Raw genomic sequence first — 21,599 nt, forward strand, 5'->3', positions numbered from 1 at the left:
CCACAAGCTCTCAGCGGCCAGGGCAGCGGCGGCGACGCTCCCCGAGTAGACGCGAGAAAGACGCGCCCGCGCTCGCTGGGACTCTGTCAGGGCGCGTGCGCGGCTCGGGCGCGGCCGGCTCGGGCTGCGGCTGCGCAAGGCGGTGCCAGACGCTGCGCCTGCGCAGTGGTGGGGCGGGGCGGGAAGGAGGGAGGCGGTGGTAGCTGCGGCGGCTGCTGAGGAGGAGGAGGAGGGGGAGCGGAGGGAGGTGTTTCTGTCAGTTCCGGCTGTTTGTTCGGGAAGTGGATCCGCCGCTGCCGGAGCAGCCCGGAGGGAGCTGCGGATCGCGAGGCCAGTACCGACCCCGCCCGCCCGCGCGCACCGCCCCCGCCCGCCATGGCCCGGGACTACGACCACCTCTTCAAGCTGCTCATCATCGGCGACAGCGGTGAGGGCCGCAGCGGCCGGAGGCGGCGCGGGCCCTGCCGGGCGCGGCCCGCGGGGGCCTCGGGGCGGCAGGAGGGCGGGGAGGTGCCGGCCCGTGCGGGGCGGGCGGGCGGGGCAGCCCGGCGGTCTGGGCCCCAGGGGTGCGCCGAGGGGCTCCGGGCCGCGCCGAGGGGAGGTTGGGGCGCCGGGCGGAGGGGCCGAGCGTGCCGGGTCTAGTCATCGCGCCTGTTCCTGCCTCACGTGTGACCTTGGTCAAGTCGCGCGATCTCTGGAATTGGAGAGACCTGGGTTCGAGTCTCAGGACTACCACCTGCCTCACGCTGACCTTGGGCAAGCTGCTTCGCCGTCCTGAGCCTCAGTTCCCTCATCTGAGAAGTGGGGATGTGCCTCCCTGGGCGGTGTGAGGCTTCGATGGGATAAAGTAGGAAAAGTGCTTAGCGCCCTACCCGGTTAAGTAAGCTCGAAGTAAATATTCACTATTGTCATTATCATCAGTATCCTTTGTAAGCGTCAGTTTCTTCCCCTCTAAAATGAGGACGTTCTCAGAACCTGCCTCATGGGATTGCCGTGAGGTTTAAATGAGGTAAGTCGGATAAAAGGCTTTGCACAGGGTCTGGCACATTCCCACTGGATTATTGTATCTCTGCGTGGTTCAGTTTCCTCATCTGTAAAATGGAATGATAGTTGGATCTGCCTTATGGGGTTGATGTGAGTATTAAGTGAGATTCTGCAGTGTTGCTCACAGCTCCTGGCACATAGTGAGTTGTCACTGTTTGCTGTTACACTACTATATACAGAGGGGTCCTGGGGATGGGACAGCCAAAATTATAAAAGTGCTTTGGCCACACACACACACACACACACACACACACACACACACACACTGCTTGAGGGCTCCTAGCTCTGATCACTGCTCTAGCTCCAGTGCCTAGAACAGTGCCTGGCACCCAGTAAGTGCTTAAGACATATTTGCAGAATGAATGAATGAATATTAAGTGTCCTTCGAAAAGGTAGACTGGTTTCTGGGAAAAGGTGGAGGGTTTTAGAGCTGTTTGGAGTGTGGCAGGTGAGCAGGTTTATGGAGTGACCAAGAGGTCAGGGGAGGCAGGCCCCAGAAGGTTTATGGGAGCGAAACTGAGATGCTGGGGTTATACGATGTTCATGAAAGAGTCTTGGGAGCATGCTCAGTTTGTAGACCAGACCTGAGCTGAGTGTGGGAAGGGATGTCTTGTGATTGGAGGCAGAGGCCAGGCTGGTGGTAGAGCCCATGGACTGTTAAGGAAAGGGGATCAAATCAAGTGAGCGGTGAGACTTGGGATGTAGGAGTGTTGGGTAGCGATGGCAGAGCTAGGTCAGGAAAGTGGGTGGTTTTGGCCTCCCTTGTAAAGCTGGATGGAGATGTGGTTGGTGGTTTGGATCAGGTGAAGGATGGCTGAGGTTTCCGTGGTTGCTGGAGGAGGGGAGAGGTAAGGGGGAAAGCTGGGGGCTAACCAGGGAGATGGAAGAGTAACTGAAGTTGGGGAAGGAGGTAGAAAAATGGAGGACTGACTGGTTATGGTTTGAATGAAGGGAAACCAGGCAAGCTGTGGAGTGTTCTCTTGGAGATGGCTTTTGGTATTCTTCAGGGTCTTGAGGCTTCTTCCTTTACATGATTTCCTTGCAGCCCTGGCCTGGGTTCTGAGGGACTGGCACTGGGGCCATTTCTCTCTTTTTGGAGTGACAGCCTGCCGTGGTCAGGAGCCTTTATCCCTCTGCAAGACATCTTGGACCTCTGCTATGATACCCAACAGTGAAAAGCCTAAACTCAGCAGGAAGATGCAGCTTGTTGGCTCTTCTCCTCTGTAAAGCCCAGGAGATGGGTTTGGCCCGCTTTCTCACAGTACATTTTGTGTCATGGATTGATTTTTCTCTCCGAAGTCAGGTGTGGGAGAAGACTCATTGGGTCGAGATTTATGTGGTCTAGCTCCTAGGTCAGCCATGTAGGCGTAGGTTGTGCAGAGGAGATAGATGCTGTGCTTTTTGATTTCTCCCGGCATTGAGATACTCAAAGCTGGGAGATGGTAGCCATGGAAGTCCAGACTAAGCTTTGGCAGCTGAGCCCAGAGACTGACATCACACACTCCCCTGAACTGGGCTCCTTGTGTGAATGCCTCCTTAAGATATATCGAACAATTTCACAGATGCTTATTCTCACCCGCGGCCTGTGTGACTTGTCAAATAAGGAAACTAAGGCTTAAGGCCGGGCGCAGTGGCTCACGCCTATAATCTCAGCACTTTGGGAGGCCGAGGCGGGCGGATCACCTGAAGTCAGGAGTTTGAGACCAACTTGGGCAACATGATGAAACCTCGTCTCTACTAAAAATACAAAAGTAGCCGGGCATGGTGAAATGTGCCTGTAATTCCAGCTATTTGGGAGACTGAGGCAGGAGAATCGCTTGAACCTGGTAGGTGGAAGTTGCAGTGAACCAAGATTGCACCATTGCACTCCAGCCTGGGCAACAAGAATGAAACTCCGTCTTAAAAAAAAGGAAACTGAGGCTCAGAGGAGGTGACTTACTTGCCCCAAATCACACAGCTCAGCAGGGGCAAAGCCGGGAGCTACTGCACCTCAGTGCTAATACGTGTGCGAGCAGCTCATGTCAGGGCTGGCAAACAATAGGCCCTCCATGAATGCTGGTTTCTTTCTTCATAAATCTAGAGTTCTGCCCACTCTGCACATTGTGGATGCTTCTGCAATGGATTCCCTCGACCTCTGCATCCCTTCATTGTGCCGGAGGTTCTATATTTTCTTTTCTTTTTTTTTTTTGAGATGGAGTCTCGCTCTGTCGCCCAGGCTGGAGTGCAGTGGCGCGATCTCGGCTCACTGCCGGCTCCGCCTCCCTGGTTCACGCCATTCTGCTGCGTCAGCCTCCCAAGTAGCTGGGACTACAGGCGCCCGCCACCATGCCCGGCTAATCTTTTGTATTTTTAGTAGAGATGGGGTTTCACCATTTTAGCCAGTATGGCATCTATCTCCTGACCTCGTGATCCGCCCGCCTCGGCCTCCCAAAGTGCTGGGATTACAGGCGTAAGCCACCACGCCCGGCCAGTTCTGTATTTTCTATACTTTCTCTTACACTCTCTTGACACTGGCTTTGATTTATAACAGCATTTCGTCTGCATCCCTCAGGCCAGCCATCCTCATTCGGAGATGGAGTTAGCCCTTCACTTGACAGATGAGTAAACTGAGGCTCAGAGAGGGGGCGTTACTTGTGTGAGGTTATACAGTGAGGTGGTGGCTGAAGCAGGATTAAAATTGAGAACATGGCTGGGGACAGTAGTTCATCCTAGTGCTTTGGGAGGATGAGGCGGGAGGAACACTTGAACTTGAGACCATAGTGAGAGCAACATAGTGATAGTGATAGTGAGACCCCATCTCTAAAAAAAAAAAAAAAAAAAAGGCTGGGCACAGTGGCTCACGCCTGTAATCCCAGCACTTTGGGAGGCTGAGGTGGGCAGATCACCTGAGGTCAGGAATTCGAGACCAGCCTGGCCAACATGGTGAAACCCCGTCTCTATTTAAAACACAAAAAATTAGTTGGGTGTGGTGGTACGCACCTGTAATCCCAGCTACTTGGGAGGCTGAGGCAGGAGAATCACTTGGACCCGGGAGGCGGATGTTGCAGTGAGCCGAGATCGTGCCACTGCACTCCAGCCTGGGGGACAAGAGCAAGACTTCATCTCAAAAAAAAAAAAATTTCAGTTGGGCGTGGTGGTGCACATCTGTAGTCCCAGCTATGTGGGAGGCTGAGACAGGAAGATTGTTTTAACACAGAAGTTCAAAGTTACAGGGAGTTAGGATCACACAACTGCACTCCAGCCTGGGTGACAGAATGAGACACTGTCTCAAAAAAAAAACAAAAAGGTCCAGGCATGGTAGCTCACACCTGTAATCCCAGCACTTTGGGAGGCCGAGGTGGAGGATCGCTTGAGCTCAGGAGTTTGAGACCCGCCTGGGCAACATAGGGAGACCCTGTCTCAACAAAAAATAAGAAAATTAGCAGGGCATGGTGGTGCACGCCTGTGGTCTCAGCTACTTGGGAGGCTGAGGTGGGAGGATCTCTTGAGTCTGGGAGGTTGAGACTGCAATGAGCTATGATCATGCTGCTGCACTTTAGCCTGAGCAACAGAGCAAGACCCTGTTCCAAAAAAAAATATATCGAGAACACTTCACTGAAAGGTCTAGGGCTCTTCAAGAGGTGGAACTGAAGCAGAGAGGAGTGAGGGGGCCAGAGCCCAGGCAGGAGCTGGGGGAAGGGAAGACGTGTGTGCGGCTGGCGTGGTGAGGACCAGATACAGCAGCCAGGGGTAAAAGTCCGGGAGCAGTAGCTCACTCCTATAATCTCAGCACTTTGGGACTATAGGCGTGAGGCAGGCGGATCACTTGAGGTCAGGAGCTCGAGACTAGCTTGGTCAACGTGGTGAAACCCTGTCCCTACTAACTATACAAAAAATTAGCTGGGCATGATGGCAGGCGCCTGTAATCCCAGCTACTCAGGAGGCTGAGGCAAAAGAATCGCTTGAATCTGGGAGGTGGAGGTTGCAGCCAAGATCGCGCCACTGTACTCCAGCCTGGGCAACAGAGTGAGACTCCATTTAAAAAAAAAAAAAAAAAAAAAAGAATGACAGGCTGGACTGGTTGGGGTCACGCTGATGTGGCCCTTGGGCAGCCTCGGCGGTGGCTGTGGTGAAGGTTGGCGGGTGCCCTCTGCTCCTGCCCTGACACTGGTGGTGTGGGGTAATGGCTGCAGCTTGTGTTTCCGAGGAAGCCTCTTCCAGGGATATTTAGGAGGTAGCGTTTCTTGGGGTGGGTTTCTGTTCCTCTCAAAGGGAGAGCAGTGTCAGAGGTTGGTGTCAGGTCCAAAGCAGCAGATAATGTGGTGATGGTTGTGGTCTTTCTGCAGCCTAGTGGCTTTTTTTTTTTTTTTTTTTGAGATGGAGTCTCCCTCTGTCACCCAGGCTGGGGTGCAGTGGCACGATCTCAGTTCACTGCAACCTCTGCCTCCTGGGTTCAGGCGATTCTCCTGCCTCAGCCTCCCGAATAGCTGGGATTACAGGCACACGCCACCACGCCCGGCTAATTTTTGTATTTTTAGTAGAGATGGGGTGTTCACCATGTTGGCCAGGATGGTCTCGATCTCTTGACCTCGTGATCTGCCCACCTTGGCCTCCCAAAGTGCTGGGATTACAGGCGTGAGCCACTGCGCCTGGCCAGCCTAGTGGCTTTTAACTGCTCTGCTGAGACGCCTGGGGACAGTATGGGGACCTGGAGAGGCCAAGCTGGAGGGGATACTGCTGTGTCATTGCAGAGAGAGCTGTTTTAGACATGGGATTTGGGTAGAGCTTGGATGAAGAAAAGGATTCTGCTGCCCTGCAGAAGTTTGGAAACCCCTGCTGAGGCGCCTGCTGTGCTGCAGTGGGAGCGCTGGATAGCAGAGCTGTCGGTGTGGCGGGCGTTTGTTTAGGCAGAAATTCATTAAGCAGTGTTTGGTTGGCACCTACTAAGTGCTGGGCCTGGCTTACAGCCCTGTGAATGCACAGGGCGGGTGAGGCGAGGGCTCTGTCCTAGAGGAACTCCCAGACTCAAGCTTTTAGCTGAGTAAGCTGGACCCAGAAGGCTCCAGGAGGAAGCAGAGGAGGCGGCGAGGCCAGTGGGGTGCTGGTGTTGGGCACAGCGCCGTGAAGGGCCCAACCCGGGACTCGGGCTCTCCTTGAGCTCAGCAGGAAGCCTCACAGCGGAGCAAGGAGGAAGTGGCCCTGAGCATGAGCCTTGCAGGCCCGGGCTGAGCAGCATCTGCCTGCCCAGGAGAGCCTCACCCTGGCCTGTCTTTAGGAAAGTAGGACCCAGGCTTACTCAGTGAAACAAGTTCTTCTGGGCATCCCGGGGCAGCTCGCTCACCAAGAGAAGCTCCCAGAAGAGATCTTTAGAGGATTGCCCAGAGAGGATGCTGGGGTTAGGCTTAGGGAAATACAACTGCAACGGTGGCTTGCCACTTTGGTTACTTGGTAGAGTGCAGGTGGAGGCAGTGCCCTTCTTGAGAATCTAATAAAAGTTGTGGGGCCGAAGGCAGTGGCTCAGGCCTGTTAGCCCAGCACCTTGGGAGGCGGAAGCAGGCAGATTGCTTGAGGCCAGGAGTTTGAGACCAGCCTGGGCAACATAGTGAGAGGCCATCTCTACAAAAAATTTTTTAAAAGTTTGCTGGGTGTGGTGGCGCACACCTGTAGTACTTGGGGATTTCAAGATTAGAGTGAGCTATGATCGCACCACTGCACTCCAGCCTGAGAGAGAGAGTAAGGCCCTGTCTCTCCAAAAAAAAAAAAAAAAAAATGCTATGGGCTTCTCCCATGAACAGACACCTAGGCTCAAATCTGCACTTTGTTTCAGGGGGTTTCATAGCTTTCGTGGCATTTTCATTAAAAATCTAACAGGAGTGAGATGTCGGAGCCCCCACAGGTCATTTTTTCCAAACTTCCTGAACCAGATGCAAGACTCCCAGCAATGTGTATTGGGAGGAGTGTTAGCACTCTGGAGGAGTCCGGCCTGGATGCGGATCTCAGCTTTGCTGCTGCTCTCAGAGGCACTTAGGCCAGCCACTCTGAGTCTGAGCTTCCTCATCTCAAGAGATGTGGCCAGAATTATAATCAAAGAGGCATCCAAGGGCTCACCACACACACAGCCCCATGCATGTGAATTCTTTGTGGTCAATTAACCTGGCTGGCCTCAGGGGTGTTGGAGATTGGGGACAGGATAGGAGGATATGAAACAGGTGCACTAGGCAGGCTGAAAGCACTGTGAGTTGAAGTCAAGGGGAGAGGTCTGGGCTCAGTGGCTCATGCCTGTAATCCCAGCACTTTGGGAGGCCCAGGCGGGAGGGTTGCTTGAGGCCAGAAGTTTGAGACCAACTTGGGCAACATAGCAAGACCTCGTCTCTACAAAAGATAAAAAAAATAAGCCTGGGCAATGTAGCAAGGCTCTGTCCCTACTAAAAATAAAAAAATTAGCAGGGCATGATGGTGTGCACGTGTGGTCCCAGCTACTTGGGAGGCTGAGGCTGGAGGATCACTTGAGCCTAGGAGTTGGAGGCTGCAGTGAGACATGATTGCACCATTGTACTCCAGCCTGAGTGACTGAATGAAACCCCATTTCTTTTTTTTTTTTTGAGACCGAGTTTCGCTCTTGTTGCCCAGGCTGGAGTGCAATGGCATGATCTCGGCTCACTGCAACCTCCGCCTCCCGAGTTCAAGTGATTGTCCTGCCTCAGCCTCCCGAGTAGCTGGGATTACAGGCATGTGCCACCACGCCCAGCTAATTTTGTATTTTTAGTAGAGACGGGGTTTCTCCATATTGGTCAGGCTGGTCTTGAACTCCCGACCTCAGGTGATCCGCCCGCCTCGGCCTCCCAAAGTGCTGAGATTACAGGCATGAGCCACCGCGCCCGGCCTGAAACCCCATTTCTTTACAAAAAAAGTGGGGGAGGCCAGATGTGTACCTGTTTGTGCTCTAAGCAGCTAGGAGCTGCTGTGGCTGTGCGTGGTCTGAGCACATGTGGGCTGCTGCCCTGATGGGTATAAGGCAGACCCTGCACTCCACCAGCCCACCCGACAGGGACATCAGCCAGAAAGATGGTAGCCATTGAGTTCTAGCTATGTGGGCCTCGGTTTCCTCACCTGCAAAATAGCCCTAATGATCTCAAGGGTCCTTTCCCGCTCTACAGCTTTTCATTTTGGGCGGCTGCCTAACTGATGTGCTGTAACGTGCTGTGCACTTTTCTAGGGACTGTGTTGCAGACGCACTTGGGGGCCATTTCATGTGGTTGACCTTCATTCTGCTTTGTCGTCTGGCGTCTCCCTTTGGGCCAGCCCTCAGCCCAGGGCCTGGGCACCAGTCCCTTTCTCATCTCTCCCCCAGGGGATTTGGGAGCAGCTTGTGTTACACAAGGACGAAGAAAAAGGTCAGGGATCGAGTGGAAGAGATGTTCTTGGTGTGTGGCCGCTCAGGGAGGTGGAAAGAGCATTGAGAAGTGAGCTGGGTCCCACTGAGCTTCTTAAGAGTTGGGACTGAGGCATCCTCTCCCGGAAGAAGGGCCGGGGCTGTGGGGAGGGGACCCACCTGCCCCCCTGATCGCAGTGCTTTCTCTCTTGCAGGTGTGGGCAAGAGCAGTTTACTGTTGCGTTTTGCAGACAACACTTTCTCAGGTGAGTCCTCCCCTGCAGTGCTGCAGGGGTGTCATTTTTGTTTGTTTGTTGACATCCCCTCCCTGGCACCGGAACACAGTTGCCTCTGCCTAATGTTGGGAACTGTCTCATTCTGGTTGCCAGAGGAGGGAAGAAGATGGAGTGGGGCTTAGGACCTTGTGGCACTTCTGTCAGAAGCCTCTGTGGTCTGTCTAATGCACCTGCTCACCAAAACCCTTTGGCTGGCCCATCATTTTCCCACCCAGGGTCCAAACAGGAAGATTCCCATAACAGCGTCTATGGTGCCACCTGGGACACGGTCCCTGCTCCTGCCCCCTGTGCCTCCCTGGCAGCCTGTGGTCAGCGTGTGTCTTTCCGATTTCTTTCTGCGCTCCACATGCAGGCCTTTGTGGTTCATCTGAGTGCGGTGGGGCTTTCTGTGCTTGGAGACACCATATGGTGCACTGGCGCTGCTGTTACCTCGTGCCTGACTTCTGGTTGTGTTTTCAGCGATGCTTAGCTACTTAGGATATAGGCGATATTTATTCTTTTTTTTTTGAGATGGAGTCATGCTCTGTCATGGAGTGCTGTGCAGTGGTGCGATTTCGGCTTATTGCAACCTCTGCCTCCTGGGTTCAAGCAATTCTCCTGTCTCAGCCTCCCGAGTAGTTGGGACTACAGGCGCCTGCCACCATGCTCGACTAATTTTTGTATTTTTAATAGAGATAGGGTTTCACCATGTTGGTCAGGCTGGTCTCGAACGCCTGACCTCAGGTGATCCACCCGCCTCGGCCTCCCAAAGTGCTGGGATTACAGGCGTGAGCCACCGTGCCCAGCTGATACTTATTCTCGTGCACGTGTTTCTGTAGAGGTGGGGTTACTGGCTTACAGGGTGTATGCACTGCCAACCTGCTTTTCAAAGAAGCTGGAGTCATTTAATCCACAGTCCCACTGAAGGGTGGAAAGTGCCCCTTGTCAACCCTGGTCAGTGCTGGATCTTAGTAGCTGTCTTCATTCTTGCTGAGCTGATAGGCAAAAAGGGCTAACTTGTTCACATTTGTATTTCCCTAATCACTGGTAAGATTGAACACATTTTTGTTTGTCAAACACATCAGGTTCTGCCGGGCGCGGTGGCTCACGCCTGTAATCCCAGCACTTTGGGAGGCTGAGGCAGGTGGATCATGAGGTCAGGAGTTCGAGACCAGCCTGACCAACATGGTGAAACCCCATCTCTACTAAAAATACAAAAATTAGCTGAGCGTGGTGTTGCGCACCTATAATCCTAGCGACTTGGGAGGCTGAGGCAGGAGAGTTGCTTGAACCCGGGAGGGGGAGGTTTCAGTGAGCTGAGATTGCGCCACTGCACTCCAGCCTGAGCGACAGAGTGAGACTCCATCTCAAAAAACAAACAAAGAAAAAAATCAGGTTCATTACAGATGCTTTGGGTGGGGTTGACATCTCTGATTATCTTGTGGAGAATTCCCTCTGACATGGCTGGGCTGCCTTTAGAAAGTGATTCCATTTGCTGGGCACGGTGGCTCACGCCTGTAATCCCAGCACTTTGGGAGGCCCAGGCGTGTGGATCATGAGGTCAGGAGATTGAGACCATCCTGGCCAATATGGTGAAACTGTCTCTACTAAAAAAAAAAAAAAAAATTAGCTGGGTGTGGTGGCGTGTGCCTGTAATCCCAGCTACTCAGGAGGCTGAGGCAGGAGAATCGCTTGAACCAGGGAGTCGGTTGCAGTGAGCCAAGATCTTGCCACAGCACTCCAGCCTGGCGACAGAGTGAGACTCCGCTCAAAAAAAAAAAAAGAAAAAAAGAAAAAGAAAGTGATTCCATAGCTGATGCCTCTCTTGATGGAGAAGTGGGTTTTGCCCCCTTTCTTTCCTTGACATGGCCCTGCAATCTCACTGGTGGTGTGGTGTTGGAAAGAGATGGCTTCTCTGTGTGACCTTGAGCCAGTTCATGTGTAAAGTAGAAGCCTCAGTTCACGTGTAAAGTAGAAATCATAATGGTCCTTTCCCCATGGGATCGTTATAGGATGACCTGAGATAGAGCAGGTTGCAGTGCCTGGGACTAAGTAGTTGCTCAATAAATACCAGCTATTTGTTGTGACTGGCTGTTAACCTTCTGTTCAAGAATGATAGCTGATTAACGGCCTCTAATTACGCTGAAAAATGCTCCTCTTCCTCCTTAATGGCCTCCTCCCTCCCCATCCCAATCAGTGTTCAGTGCTTGGAGGGCTCGTTGTTGCAATCTCTTCCCACCTTTCTACTTCTACTACCAGCATCTCAGTTTACTGTTGGTTCTACCTGGAAGCCTGGCAACCCCTACCCATCCTGAACCACTCGTGTGTGTCTGGCAGGGTCTTTTCTCTGTTTAAAAACCTCAGTGGCCCCCTCTCACCCACGCAGAGTTTACAGTAAGATTTCTTCACTTGGACACTGTTGACTCTTTGGTCCCTGTGATTTTTTTTTTTTTTTTTTTTTTTTTTTTTTTTTTTTGAGACAGACTCTCGCTCTGTCGCTCAGGCTAGAGTGCAGTGGTGTGATCTTGGCTCACTGCAAGCTCCGCCTCCCGGGTTCATGCCATTCTCCTGCCTCCCAAGCAGCTGGGACTACAGGCGCCCGCCACCACGCCCGGCTAATTTTTTGTATTTTTAGTAGAGACGGGGTTTCACCATGTGAGCCAGGATGGTCTCGATCTCCTGACCTCGTGATCCGCCCACCTCGGCCTCCCAAAGTGCTGGGATTACAGGCGTGAGTCAGCGTGCCGGGTCTGGGCCCTGTGATTTTTGTTGTGGGGCTGTCCAGCGTGTTGACGGATGTTGAGCAGCATCCCTGGCCTCCACCCACTAAATGCCAGCAACACGTCCCCTCCCGCTGCTGTGACAACCAAAAATGCCTCCAGACATTGCTGAGTGTCCTTTGGAGGGACGGTCATCCCCGCTGAGAACCACTGCGCTCATAGACTGTTTTCAGTTCGCCTTTCTGGCTTCCTCCTACCCCCTGGTCATTCTTTTGTTCTTTGGCTTGCTGGTTCGTTAGCCACCAGCTGTTTCTGGGGAGCCTAACTATGCTAGGTGGTGAGCCGCACTCCTTGGCATTCCCCTGGCTGGAAGAGCCTGGGTGCTGGCCGCTTTTCTGAATGTGTTCTGGTTGCGTGTCGTCCTCAGCTATTTGCTTTTGAGTGGGATGTCGTTCCCCTACCTAATCTCAACCTTTGAAGTCTTACCTGTTCTTTCAAGCTAGGCCCAGATGTGACGTCCTCCCTGAAGCCTGCCTTGTTCCCCACCCCACCTTGGAATTTGACCTTTCTTACGCCCTTGCCACATTTCACATAATTGTGTGTGTGTGTGGTGTCTCCTGCACTGTTATAACATAAGCCCCAAATGGAGTGAGAAGCTGTGCCCTTCCTAGTGTCAGGCTTTGGAAAGCTGGACTGGACAATTAGACCAGCTAGAAATTCTCCTCAAATCCATCTTTCAGGCCAGGCACGGTGGCTTGTGCCTGTAATCCCAGGACTTTGGGAGGCTGAGGCAGGTGGATCACTTGAGGTCAGGAGTTCGAGACCAGCCTGGGCAACATGATGAAACCCCGTCTCTACTAAAAATACAAAAATTAGCCGGGTGTGGTGGCCCGTGCCTGTAGTCCCAGCTACTCAGGAGGCTGAGGTGGGAGGATGAGGATTATCAGACCCTGGGGAGGGTCAAAGGTGCAATCCCACTTCACTCCAGCCTGGGTGACAGAATGAGACACTGTCCCCCCGCCTCAGAAAAATCCATTTTTCCCACAGATGCTGCAAGAGAGCTATTTAAAATGCAGCAGCTCATGCCCCTGATTAAACCCTTTGGTGCCTCCCCAGCACACACGAGAGAAAGTCCACGTTCTTGGAAGTGGCACACAGGTCCAAGATCTGGCCTCACCACGTTCTGCCTGCCTTGGGCCGCGGACTTGACCTCACGTGACCGCTCCTGCCCACAGCTGTTTTTGCTACTGTCTCCCCTGCCTGGAGCAGTGGCTTTCAGACTACGGCTCATGACCTATTTGTGTGTTTGGAAGTGAATTGAGGGCCCTAAATTTTCTTTGAATTGAATAGAAAAGAAAAACCCAGAGTGCCTGTAGGTCTACCATTCTCAGACGCAGCTGGCGTGTCCCTACCTAGCCACTCTAAAGGAGCCTGCTCCCGCCGGTCCCATTCCGTGTTATTTCCTTTGTGTCACTTTTCACTCTCGGAAATTGTCCCCTTTGTTTGTTTGCATCCTGTCTCCCTCCTTCACTTGTGTGTGGAGGGGCCTTGTGAACAAGGATGTTCAGGGCTGTGTCCCTGGGACCTAGAATGTACCAGGCACATGTAATGAGTGGGGAGGGTGGGGCAGCCTGGGGGTGTGTTGTGTGCAGTATGGGGCTCGGGGCCTGGGAGGATACCGCGCTGGGCCTCGTTAACTGCCCTGTGTGTGCAGGCAGCTACATCACCACGATCGGAGTGGATTTCAAGATCCGGACCGTGGAGATCAACGGGGAGAAGGTGAAGCTGCAGATCTGGGACACGGCGGGGCAGGAGCGCTTCCGCACCATCACCTCCACGTGAGTCCACCCGCCCACTCCCACCCAACCCGCGCCACTGACCTGTGGACACGGTTGAGCGACTGGTGCCTGGTCATGGTGGAAATGTCACTGGTGGGTCCCTGAGGCTGTCGGGAAGTGAGCCTGTCGTTGGCTGTAGTAGGTGGCGTTTGGCTGCACCCTTCCTGGTCCTGAAGATGTGAGGGAAGTGCTGTGGGGGAGTCGCTGAGCACCCTGGCTGGAGTCTGGCCGGACAGTGGCCATGTTCTGTCTCCTTGGAGAGTCAGCCGACCCTCCGGCCCACTGCGCCATCACCTTACAGAGAGAGCAGAATAGCATTTGCCTCGCTAGAGGGTTGCGAAGTGCCTTGCCCACCCAGGACTTAGTTACTGACAATTCCTCTTGGTAGGTGTCAGTTATGGCAGCTGGAGTTGGCCTTTGCAGGCTCCCGTCACCTGCACTGATGCCTTGGAGGTGACGCTGTCTAGAGACAAACACTGGTGCATGTCAGCAGGCCCTTCCCTACCCTTAAAGCTGTTCCTGGGAAATCCGGCCGCCCACCGGTTGCCCGCCTTTGTAGCTGAGCTGCAGGCCCGGGGGAAGCTGGGCTCCTGCGCAGATGGGCAGTGTCCTTCGGAGCGGCTCCTGGTTATTGGGTTGTTAATGGAGCAGGTTTTAGGAAAGAGCGTCTGAAGGGACTGATTTGGAGCTGTTGGGCTGTGTCCTTAGGCAAGTTGCCGAAGCTCTCTGCGCTCGTTTCCTGGAGGGCCTGCCTGTGGGATTGGCTTCCATGTGGAGGGTGCCGGGTGCTCTGCTGCAGGCGCCAACGTGCGTGCCGGGGTGTGGTGTCTGGCAGCTCCGTGTCCTTGGTGCTGCTGTCATCCCATTTGACAGAGGGCGCCCTGGAGGCGTCCCTCCCGGTGGCCGAGCCGGTGCTCCACACAGTGGCCTGTGCAGGGTGAGGGGCGGCTGTCTGGCTCCACAGGCACCTCCTCGGCTTTCTCGAGCAGCTCCTCTGGAAGTGACCTCAGGAAGGCAAATGAGGAAGTCCCAGCCAGCGGCCCCTTACTCCCCACAGCATGAAAGCCGGGCACTCCCCAGGTTGGCTTCCCACCCAGGGCCCCTCGGCATCTCCCGAGGGTGGGAAGTGTGGGGTGCAGTGCCCCTGTGGGTGGCTGGGAGTATGGAGGAGAGCAGGGCTGCTGGAGGAGGGACAGGTGCACTGGGCGAGCAGCTCCTGGGGCTGGAGCTGAGGCGGAGGGCTTGTCACTGGGTTCACCCTATGCTGAGCACATTTGTGCTGCGGCCCGTGATGCCCCGAATCCCTGGGAGCTCCCAGTCCCGGGGTCGCCCGGGTGTGGTGCTGTGTGGTAACTGTTGATGAGCCCTGTGAGCGAGGGCTCTGTGGCCTGCATGTCTTGGCAGCTGCCAGCGAGAACCTGCGGAGGACGCTGGGGCAGGGCTGGCATCAGTGCTTTGGGCAGCCTGGGGCTGCAGGCCCAGGCGAGACAAGCCCTCATGCCGTTGGCTAGTCTGGGCGCTGACCTCACGAATCCTTGCTCTGGGTTGGGCCTGTCACTAGGATTTCAGCTGCTTTATTTTGGTTAATCCCGGTAGAGAGACCTGTGACTATCTCCGTTTTATGGACAGGAAAACAGGCCCAGGGAGGATGAAGCCTCCTAACTCGGCGGGGCGGAGGTTGGGGGCACTCAGGGTTGGCCCTGAGTCTGCCGAGGCCCTGCACCGGCTGGGCAGGTGGCGCCCCTGCTTTCCTGCCCCATCCTGTGCCTTAAAGCCAGGCGGAGGTTTAGGGCGGCAGAGGTTCAGAGGCCCGTGGCCATGAGGAATGAACCCATGGGCAGGGCAGTGGGGCCTGGGGGGTCTGAGGTTCTTTCAGCAGGAGGAGCCACAGCCCCTCCCTGCCACCATGCAGTCAGCTGCTTTCTGGACTGGGCAGGGCGGGAAGAGGGTGAACTGGTTCCTCCATTCCGTGGGGAGGCGGGGAGGAGTCACTCGGCTTCCTGGGAGCAACATGGGTTTTTCCCTGGGGGGCTTGGGAAGGGGCGGCCTGTGGGCAGCGGCTGGGCCCTTGCTGCCGTCCCACCTGTCTGGGGAAGCAGACAGGTAGCTCCATCTTAGAGTCCCGCTCTGGCCCTCATGAGGCAGGAGGCCCAGCAGGGCACCCTGAGGGGCCACTGGAAGTCTCGACGCCCTTTGATGGTCACTGGCAAAGAAGGAAGGAGTTTTGGGGAGGTGAGGAGTTTTCGGGAATGGGGCAGTCAGGATGCAGTAGCGTGACTTTTTCCGATGCAGGGCATTCAAAGAGAAACTGAAACCGCATCCTGTTAGCCTGGCGAGAAAGAGCCCTGTGGTCACCCCCTCTCGGGTTCTTGCTCTCAGAAGCTGAGGTTTGCCGGCCCTGAGAGGTGCGGGTGGGGTGGAAGTGAGGGGAGAAGTGACAAGGAAGGCAAGGCCCTGGCGTTGGGCCTGGGAGTCAGCCCTGGGCGCCAGGACATCCAGCTGGCCACTGCACTCAGCCTCACGTCCTCGCTGGTCACATGGCCATCCTGAGGTCTGCTGGATCAGGTGGCTGCAGAAATTAATAAGGTAATGGATACCAAGCCCCCAGCTCTGTGCCTGGCCTAGAGCAGAGTCCCTGTGAGTGAAGGTGATTCCTGGTGGCCATGGGAAGCCTCGGTGCTCTGGTTCCTCCTAGCCAGAGCTCTGAGCCCTGACTTCATCCCCAGACAAATTCTCTGCTCTCAGATAAAGCCCCTTTCCGGGGCCCCAGATAAGGCGGAGGTGCCCAGGGAGCCACGGGGGCTCTGCGCCGGGGCCATGGCTTAGGCGTTTCTTGGCATCTCTGATCATCTTCAGCAAAGGAGAGTCTGCAGAGCCATCCACTCCTTGGGCTTCCTCTGCTGGCAGGGGACAGTCGCCTGTTCCTGTGGCTCTGGCGCGCCCTTGCTGTGGAAGGCGTCTGACACGCCGCGCCATGTGCTGACCCAGCGCTCTCAGCAGCAGCTGCCAAGGCCAGAGCTAGTTCTTGGGCCCAGTGCCGAGACAGCTTGATTGTCGCAGCTACCCTGAAGCCAAGGAGCGATGCTGCCCTGGAAGCAAAGCTGTGGGCAGAATGAAGCCCTGGGAAGAGATCCCAGCAGTCGGGTTGAGGATGGAGCAAGGATGGGGCAGGGGCAGTGGCAGGGGCAGGTTGGGCTTTGTCCCAGGGCTGGGCAGGAGCTCCTGTGGCTCCACAGCATCAGGGAAGATGCTCAGGGCTGCCCCTAAGCTGCCTGTTGGTTTCCTTCCACCACCTCTGTCTGGGACCACAGATTGTCTTTGAAGGCACATTGATGTTGCTGAAGAACTGATACCGACTGTTTACTGCTCCCCGCCCTTGGGATAATGCTTAGCTCCTTTCTTCCTCATGACCAGCCCAGTTAAGGACTAGCCACCTGTGTGCTATAGTTGTTGAAGCTGCAAGGCATGGCAGGGTGAATGCAGGCACCCTCCCAAAGGCCAGCCTTTCAGAGATGGAGCCAGGTTGGTCTTTGTCCTTAGATCGGGCCTCAGATGTGAAGCATTGGCCAGAGAGCTGATGGGCAGGTGGACAGGAATGGAGCTGCAGCCACCAGCCTGGCTGCCCCATTCTTGCTCAGCCTGCGCTGACTTGGGCTGTTCCTGAACTGGGGCTTGGGCTGTCCCCATGAACCTCACGGGGGTGGAGGTAATTAGGGCTGGGGCAGGTGGCAGCCAGAAAGCCAGGAGGAAGCAGCCTATCCACTCATGGTTTGTCTGTGTGGTGTCCTGAGGAGCCCTGGGGTGGAGGTCCCTGCAACTTTGGGGAGAGGGGACAGAGGGACAGCTCTGGCTGATTGCACAGTGTGGGGCGGGGCTGCTGCCTGGCCTCCGGCTCTTCGACAGCTCTCGGGGAAGCGGAGGCTGTGGTCCCCCTCCTCCTCCGGGGATTGATGTCCTCCTGCGCCACTGGGATGAATGGGGACATGGGGTCTGGAGAGGAGAGTTGGGCCTCCCCTTCCTTCCGGCCCTCCTGGCTGGCCCTGGGCTCTGCATGTTTGGGTGATGGCTTTGCTGGGCGCCCTCTCCCCAGCCGTCCCTGGATGCTTGTGTGGCTTCCATGCTTTTCCTGCCACCTGCACAGATGAGCCAAGAGTAGCAGGAAGGGAGGTGCCTACCTGCCCCAGGGGAGGGGCACAGACTTTGCCAGGGTGTCATGATGGTGTGGCTTCGTGGAAAGATTCTCTAAAACAGGTTTGAGGAGAAAATATTTTTTTGAATGTTCAAAGACAGTGATAACATGATGTCAAATACAAAAACTGCCTGATTTCCCAAAATAAAGCAAGAACTTCAGAGATGTTTCAAGCCTGCAGCAGACTCTGAACAGCACGAGGTGGCTCCTCAGACCTGCTCTGCTGCTGGGGGCTGGTCCTCCTGCCCTGCTGGCGCCCAGGGTAGGCAGGGGGAGCCAGTGCTGCCGTAGTAGCCTCTCCTGCTGGCCTGGCGTGGATTGGGGTCGTCTGCCGAGGCTGGGTGAGAGCCCAGGCTCCAGGGCCACCCTCACCTTTTCTGGGTCACTGTCCTGACGTGGGCAGGCGGGTCCTGGCAAGGGGGTGACTCCTGTCGGGATTGACTTGCTGCCGCACACTCTGGCCCTGCAGGTATTATCGGGGGACCCATGGGGTCATTGTAGTTTACGACGTCACCAGTGCCGAGTCCTTTGTCAACGTCAAGCGGTGGCTTCACGAAATCAACCAGAACTGTGATGATGTGTGCCGAATATTAGGTGAGGCTGCACTCAGGGCCGGGTGGGGGTGGGGTGGGAGAGAGAGGCAGCCGGCTGCGCCCCTCAGGGCTGCGCTGACTCTGCCTTCGTTTGAAGTGGGTAATAAGAATGACGACCCTGAGCGGAAGGTGGTGGAGACAGAAGATGCCTACAAATTCGCCGGGCAGATGGGCATCCAGTTGTTCGAGACCAGCGCCAAGGAGAACGTCAACGTGGAAGAGGTGAGGCCCTGGGCCGCTGGCTCTGCCACACACCCGTGGCCGCCTTCTCCCTGCTGCTGGCCTGCTTGAGGCATCTAAATGACCGACAGAAAATGTCATAGTAACTGCCATTTATTGAGTGCCTACTATGTGCCGGGCCCTTTAACGATCTTGGTTCATAGTTCAACAGTCCTCTGAGGTAGGTACAATTATTCCCACATTTCAAATAGGGAAACTGAGGCTCCAAGTGTTGAAGTAACTCAAGGACCACCACCCGGCTAGTAAGAGACTGAGTAAACCTCTGTCCCACACCAAAGCCAAGCACAGTTTCCACTCCAGTCCTCTGCCTCATTGGCCGCCTTGTGGTGTGTGGAGCCCAGAGGCCTGTGGAAGTCGAGGATCCCACTGCTTCAGGGCACATGGGCCACACGGCGGCAGGGAGCACAGGCTCCTTTGTAAGTCAGGCTGGTGTCTTGATGCTGGCCTATCCACCTGGGCCTGTGGGCAAGGCTGGTATGACCTTGGGCGGTGACTTCACCTCTCTGGGCCCCACATGCCATGAGGTGGTGTGGAGCAGGCAGACCCCGGGTCACCTATGTCTGTGAACAGCCGGGGCACTTTCATCTGTCATGTCATAAGATTCCAGCTGGGCCGGGCGCCGTGGCTCATGCCTGTAATCCCAGCATTTTGAGAGGCCAAGGCAGGTGGATCACGAGGTCAGGAGATCGAGACCATCCTGGCTAACACGGTGAAACCCCGTCTCTACTAAAAATACAAAAAATTAGCCGGGCGAGGTGGCGGGCGCCTGTAGTCCCAGCTACTCGGGAGGCTGAGGCAGGAGAATGGCGTGAACCCGGGAGGCGGAGTTTGCAGTGAGCCGAGATCGTGCCACTGCACTCCAGCCTGGGCGACAGAACGAGACTCTATCTCACAAAAAAAAAAAAAAAAAAAAAAAAAAAGATTCCAGTTGAAGGAAAGGGGTTGGTCTCTCTAAAAGAAGGACTGGAAAACCCCTGTGGGATTGACTTCCCCAAGTCCACACAGCCCATGGGCCTCTGATGGTGTTCCTTTTTTCAAACTTACTTATTTGTTGAGTCAGGGTCTAAGTCTGTCACCCAGGCTGCGGTGCAGTGGTGTGTTCACAGCCCACTGTAGTCTCGATCTCCTGGGCTCAAGTGATCCTCCCACCTTAGCTTCTCAAGCAGCTGGGACTGCAGATGTGCACCACCACTCCCGGCTAATTTTTGTGTTTTGTAGAGGTGGGGTTTTAGCAATGTTGTTCCTTTTTGACCTTTAAATAAAATAATTCACCACCTCCTTCTAGAATAGGCTTTGAAGATATACATACCAAAAATGCACAGGTAGAAAGAGCTGGGCCCCGGAAGGCGGGGAGGCAGCCGTGCAGGCCAGCAGGGGCCTCCTGGCCAGGTCTGAGGCGGGCCCTTCCTCTTTCCTCTCCACAGATGTTCAACTGCATCACGGAGCTGGTCCTCCGAGCAAAGAAAGACAACCTGGCAAAACAGCAGCAGCAACAACAGAACGATGTGGTGAAGCTCACGAAGAACAGTAAACGAAAGAAACGCTGCTGCTAATGGCGCCCAGTCCACTGCAGAGACTGCACTGCGGTCCCTCCCCCAGCCCGAGGCCCGGCCCGCGGAGGTTCCTCGGGGGACAGTCTCAGTTTCGTGCCGTTATTTAAAGAATTCTCTCCATGTTTTTGTATCGGGAGGTGCCATCAGCACTTCCTCCCCTGCCCTCCTCGAGTGCCAAGAAGGTGTTGGACCAGCCCGCCCTTCCCTACTGGTGCCCCCTCCTCCCCGGCCAAGGCGCCTGGACCTGGCGAGGACGCTGCCCACCGAGCGGACTGATTCGCAGAGTCTGTACATAGTGTATATTGCTCTACCCGGCCGCATACCACGTCCTGTTCTGGCTTTTGCCTTCTTGATGCCAGCCTGCTGCAACGGACCCTCCCTGCGTCCCTCCCCAGCCCATCTTACTGCAAGCAGCGTCCTGAGGAGACAGCGGCACGTTCTAGCTGCGTCTTCGGCCAGCCCGTGCCAGTGGAGTGGGCTCCACGTTGCTCATTCTCTCCGACAGGCTGTCAGCCTCTGTCCCCGGCGCACAGGGTCTTGCCCCTTCTCCAGGGCCTGTGCCAGCTCCCTTCCCTCCCTGTTCTCCTGTCACCACAGCCATTCTGGGAGCTGGGGAACCCGGTCTCGAGGCAGGCCCTGCAGTTCCACAGAGGTGGCCAGTCTTGCCCTTTGGCCAACAGATTTCTTGTCCTGCCTTCTAGATGCCTCTGAGCTCCAAACCCAGGGGAGCCATGGCTTCTCATTTACACCAACAGGTTTCAGTTCTAACAGAAAGGTCGGGGTAGGTTCGTGCAGAGATGGGGCTGGCAGGGGGGCTATGGGAGCATTATTTTAACAGATCAAGAAAATGAAGCCAAATCAAGTGAATTAAATTCCTCACAATTATTTTCTTTCCCTGAGGTTTGATTGGCACAGCAGCAAAAGTTGAGGCCACCCCACTTTGTGTCCACTGTTTTTAGAAAAAAATGAATGGCTTCCTGCCATTGTGGGGCTGGGCTCTTGGGCTTTTCTTGGTGGGAGCGGAGAAGGGGCCTCCCACCCTTGTCTGAGTTGCCTCGCACTGGAGGTCAGGAGTCTACGCTGCAGCCTCAGGCACCGTGGGGAGTGCATGCCTGGGGCCTCTGGGTTGGGACCGTGGACAGGCCCTGGTCACTGTCCTAACCTTTGTCAGGACAAAGGTAGCAAGAGGATTTCCTGGCGGGTGGGAAGGAATGGCTGGGGTGGCCAGTTTTAACACGCTCCAGTGCCCTGGAGAAAAACCAGGGTCATCTGCACTTGATGACTGCTCCCCCACCCCCAGCCCGGACACCTCATTCCCCTCCCCCTACAGGGATCAAGTGACCTGGGAAGAACTGAGTTCAACACCAGGATGTGTTTCCTTAGATTTCCTTTCCTAGGCGATTTCCAGGGAGAGCCCTGATTGGACAATCACGTCACAGATCACACTGCAGTTTCCATGTTAGCACTGTGGATGGGTTTTTAATCAATAAAAACTGAGAGTTTCTTCTCACCGATTCTCCACTTGCCCAAACTGCCAGAAGCCGGTGGTTCTGGGACAGGCCTTCACTTTGGAGCCACAGGATGGGGTCGGGGAGCTCCTCCATGGGCCTGGTAAGGAGGGTGCTGTGGAGGGGGGCTGCAGGGCTGACTAGCAGGCAGCCTCATCTGGTCGGGGGTGGGGGCGGCAGGAGCAGAAGCGGGGTCTCCGTACTTGGGACTGTCCTGGTTGGCCATGGGCCCTGTGAGGATGCACGGTGCTTGGGGCTCCTGTGCCGGTGGGTGGGGGGCATGCTGGC

At 55.4% G+C, this 21,599-nt stretch overlaps 1 protein-coding gene and 1 pseudogene across 2 annotated transcripts; both read left to right on the forward strand.

The window, feature by feature from the left end:
* Positions 1-225: 225 nt before the first annotated feature.
* Positions 226-19,813, forward strand: RAB35 (RAB35, member RAS oncogene family). Of its 2 annotated transcripts, XM_032168536.2 has the most exons (6): positions 227-427; positions 8,611-8,661; positions 13,105-13,228; positions 17,887-18,011; positions 18,108-18,232; positions 19,675-19,813. In XM_032168536.2, the coding sequence occupies exons 1-6, from the start codon at positions 376-378 to the stop codon at positions 19,801-19,803; spliced, it is 606 nt and encodes a 201-aa protein (XP_032024427.1). In that variant the 5' UTR covers positions 227-375; the 3' UTR covers positions 19,804-19,813. The 2 variants fall into 2 exon arrangements, with proteins under 2 accessions (XP_032024428.1, XP_032024427.1); XM_032168537.2 differs by lacking the exon at positions 18,108-18,232 and having other exon boundaries at positions 226-427; positions 19,675-19,781.
* On the forward strand, positions 19,803-20,638 carry LOC131380814 (uncharacterized; annotated as a pseudogene).
* The last annotated feature ends 961 nt before the right edge of the window (positions 20,639-21,599 follow it).

The sequence above is a fragment of the Hylobates moloch genome, unplaced genomic scaffold (genome assembly GCF_009828535.3).
Source record: "Hylobates moloch isolate HMO894 unplaced genomic scaffold, HMol_V3 SCAFFOLD_12, whole genome shotgun sequence".
In the NCBI taxonomy this organism is placed as follows: domain Eukaryota; kingdom Metazoa; phylum Chordata; class Mammalia; order Primates; family Hylobatidae; genus Hylobates; species Hylobates moloch.